This window comes from Cucurbita maxima, unplaced genomic scaffold, assembly GCF_002738345.1.
Source record: "Cucurbita maxima cultivar Rimu unplaced genomic scaffold, Cmax_1.0 Cma_Scf00054, whole genome shotgun sequence".
Taxonomy (NCBI): domain Eukaryota; kingdom Viridiplantae; phylum Streptophyta; class Magnoliopsida; order Cucurbitales; family Cucurbitaceae; genus Cucurbita; species Cucurbita maxima.
Genome location: NW_019272070.1, coordinates 523,101 through 527,253, shown reverse-complemented (window position 1 = coordinate 527,253; position 4,153 = coordinate 523,101). Strand labels below are relative to the sequence as shown.

At 35.3% G+C, this 4,153-nt stretch overlaps 1 protein-coding gene across 1 annotated transcript in view; it reads left to right on the top strand.

Annotated features, from left to right (window-relative positions):
* The window catches only part of LOC111471670 (secoisolariciresinol dehydrogenase-like), a 10,149-nt gene extending 5,996 nt beyond the window's left edge, over nt 1-4,153 (top strand). The window contains exon 2 of the mRNA XM_023117394.1: nt 3,192-4,153. Coding sequence (XP_022973162.1) covers nt 3,192-3,966 — 775 coding nt within the window. The 3' untranslated portion in view covers nt 3,967-4,153. The remainder of the gene's footprint in view (nt 1-3,191) is intronic.

Sequence of the window (4,153 nt, the reverse complement as noted above, 5' to 3'; positions counted from 1 at the left end):
CACCCCCCCCCCCCCCCCCCGGAAAAATTCAATGTTGTCCCAGTCTGGCAATATAAATCGTTCTTCTTTCAGAACAACTTTATGAATGTGTTTCATGCCTCTTTCAATATATTATCATCTCAAATGTGCTCTAACATCTCTTCTTCTATTGTGGTCTTCAAGAAAAACATCGTTTTGCCTACTTTGATTTTCCATTTGCACAAAGGCACCATTAGGATCCTCCTCTGGTGACGTAGTTTCACTCCCACCAACGTCCTCCTAAAGGTCCTATCCTTGTAAGTAGGAAATCATGCATGTTGCTCACTTGTTGTAGTTATTACGGTTGATTTTCTTAATTCCTCCAACAATTTGGAAATCACACATCATGTTGGCAATACCTTAGTAATACCAAACAAATCTTTTCGATACAAAAGTTGCAGAGGCAATGGCTAATCACGACACAAAGAAACTCACACACTACTAATCTTAAGAAATCTTTTCTAATGTGGAAGATAAAATAGAGCTACCACCATAGAGCATACTAAGAATTCCAAAAGATCAGACAACCTACACCAACCTTGCTCTAATAGAAGATTGTTAAACCCCACTCTTTGTGCACTTGAACTCTTTATTAAGACCAATCGAGAAAAGATTACAAGACACTTTGTAGAATACAACTGCACTATACTTGATTTTTTGGATTTCTTGGGATGAAAATCTTAGTAGGGTGATTCTTGGGATGAAAACCTTAGTACAGTAAATGAGTATTTATAGTAGAGGCTAGACAATTTAATCCTAAAATATCTAATTATTTATTCCTAAAATATCTAAATTATTTTACTAAAGTAGGTAGACAATAGGCTCGTACAATTATTGGGTTTGACCCTGTTGGACTAATGATGATATTTTGACAATCTACTCACTCAATCTTTGACCAGTATTATTTTTCAAACATTACTTCGAGTCCTAACCTATCTTTTCAACCTCTTTCCAAGTTCTTATCAATCGTTTTTCCATATTCGGAGACTTACTCTTTCGAGATACATTGACCCTTGACTAATGTTTCTATACAAATATCAACACTTGACCCTTGACCATTGACCATTTATACCAAGAACTCAATTAGTGAGCAACATATTGGCCCTTGAACATATATACCAAAGACCTCAATACTTGCTTCAAGATTCATTATATCGACCCATAACCATTTATACTTAGGGTATCAATGCTTCTCTTTATTCAATATTGGCGTATCACCCCAACCATTTATACTTGATGCCTCAACACCCAAAGGAACACACCAACCCTTGACTCGTTATACATGAGGCACAAATATTTAGTTATTTTCCTTGGAATAATGTCGGCTCACGACCATTTGTATATGAGGCTCTAACATTCTAGATATTCGTACACTTAGCAACTTAGATCAAATATCTCTGAACATAAATTCAAAGATAAAAATATTACTAAAGTATTTGAACATTGAAACATTTGCATGGCCTCCTTAGCAAACACGGTCAACTGTGCATCAACTCTTTTTCTTTATCGAAAAAAAACATATGATGAGTGTTAAAAAAACTTAGTAAGTGACTTCACCGTTAGAGTTGAGGAAATATGTATTAGAGTGGTGGGACCAAACTTTTTATGATTGTTCATTAGGCTCTACTTTCTATTCTTGATAGATGCATAGTAATTCTATATACACAATTCATGCACGAGCACATAAACCCATTAGGTGGGTTTGTTAACATACACCATACGCTTGACTATGAGCTAGTGCACACTCGTGCGGCCAATAACTAACAAAAAGGAAAGGAACTCTAATAAATGTCATGGTGTACGCATCCGTACAAAACATGTTAGAGAAGTAATTCATGATCATATGACATACAATATCCATGAGGTCCCACATTAAAATCAAGATGATACACAAATACTTTCATGCTTATCAAGACGTAAATTCCTTAGGAGACGTACATCCATATTCATGATATTTCATTCATGCTTATCATACATGATATATCATGGTATCTCTTTAGGCATAAACATAGTCCCATCAACATAACACTCATTACCAAACATAAAAGGAATTACATGCATCACATAATTCATTATGATATCATTACTTAAATAATAACATGTAAATAGTACCCTAAGTGATGTGTTATTCATGCATCAAACAACTGCATCCAACCTATCTCGTAGGTGTTCCAACTGTCAATCTCAACCTAGTGCTCCTTAGCTTGATTTGTTCCTAGATTCAACTTCATGTCGTCCAATTTCACCTATAATGTTCCATCCATTCAAAAAATTAGGCTCAGAGCCACCATAGAGCCATTGTCACAACTATTCCAAGATTAATTCTAAATAATGCTAAAAAAAATTTAAATTGTCTAAAATGGTGGTTATGATGACATTTTCCGGCACTAATTGTACTAGAAATGGTTCTGAAATGATTCAAAAGGGTAAAATGAGGCAATTGAGCCAAGGCAACTGATCGAAAATTCTTTTTCCATCTAACTATTATAATATATGGGGGCATGTGATGCTCGAGTGAAAGATGGGTACATGAATGAACCAAGACCATATCTGAATGAGAGTGGATCATGAGGTTATAATGGTTGAAAAAAATTTAAAAGAATTAAAGTTACTACTTATATTAACAAAGTGCACTTTCTTTTTAAGTAACTCAATCATAGAAACTTCAAAGTTAAGCGTAGTTTTCTTATAGCGATTTTATATTGTGTGATCTCCATGAAATTTTTCTACGTGAGTGATAACAAATCATGTTAAAAGAACCCACCATGATTTGTGGAGATGATAGTCATCACTCTTGGTAACAGGGTAATGTTTGTATGCAAGAGAATTTCGTCCTTAGGTATCGAATCTAGATTCCAATTCTAAGCCGGGAACATTGTACAAAAAAAAATGTCATTTTCATTTCATTTTACTCGATCACAAATGAATATTGAAATATTTAAATCTAGTTTCTTAATTAAAGATATATACCTAAGTCGCTAACCATTTTAAGCGGTTTAAATTTTGAAGCATAGTTAACTTATGATGAAAAAAGTTATATATTCGAATGTAAACGGTTTCATTTTGAATTTTAATTTTAATATTTGTTTTTAAAAAAAAAAAATCTTAATATGCTTAATTTTAATTGGTCACTTAAATATCTACGACCACTTCACTATTTGGTGCACTACTAGGCTAGAAGGCAAAGTGGCAGTAATCACAGGCGCCGCCAGAGGAATTGGGGAGTCCACAGCAAAACTCTTCTTTAAGCATGGAGCCAAAGTGGTGCTTGCAGACATCCTAGACGATGTCGGTCACTCTCTTTCCCGCCATCTCTGTTCTTCGTCATCTTCATTCGTCCACTGCGACGTAACGAAAGAGAAAGACATCGAAAATGCGGTTAACACAGCCATTGCCAAGTATGGCAAGTTAGACATCATGTTGAATAACGCAGGCATTTCTGGAACTCTCAAATTTAACTTTCTTGAAAACGAATCATCGGACTTTCAAAATGTACTCAACGTCAACTTACTTGGGACGTTTTTGGGCACCAAGCATGCTGCAAGGGCGATGATTCCAGCTCGTCAAGGTAGCATAATCATGACGGCAAGTGTTTGCTCGGTAATTGGTGGGATTGGGCCATATGGGTACACGAGCTCAAAGCATGGCGTGTTGGGATTGATGAAGAATGCAACGGTTGATTTAGGACGATATGGGATAAGGGTTAATTGTGTGTCGCCCCATGTAGTGCCCTCGCAGATGACTAGGGATCTATTTAAGCTTGAAGATGGCGATGAGTTTCCTAATGTTTATTCGCATTTCAAATGTGGAGATATTTTAAGGGCCGAAGATATAGCTGAAGCTGCTTTGTATTTAGCAAGTGATGCATCGAGATTTGTGAGTGGACATAACTTAATTGTTGATGGAGGCTTCACTTCAGCAAACCAAGGTCTTTGTTCCTATCAATAATAAAGTTGAAACAAATAACTACTTGTTTCAAACTTCAGATTCTTTCCTAAACTTGATCATGGATTATGTTTCTAGTTTTATTTTTATGGTTTGTGTCTCAATTGAACTATTTCAACTTGTGTTTGTTGCATATTTCTCGTGTTTAACATTATTATAAGAATATGAATTATGATAATGTAATTTAATT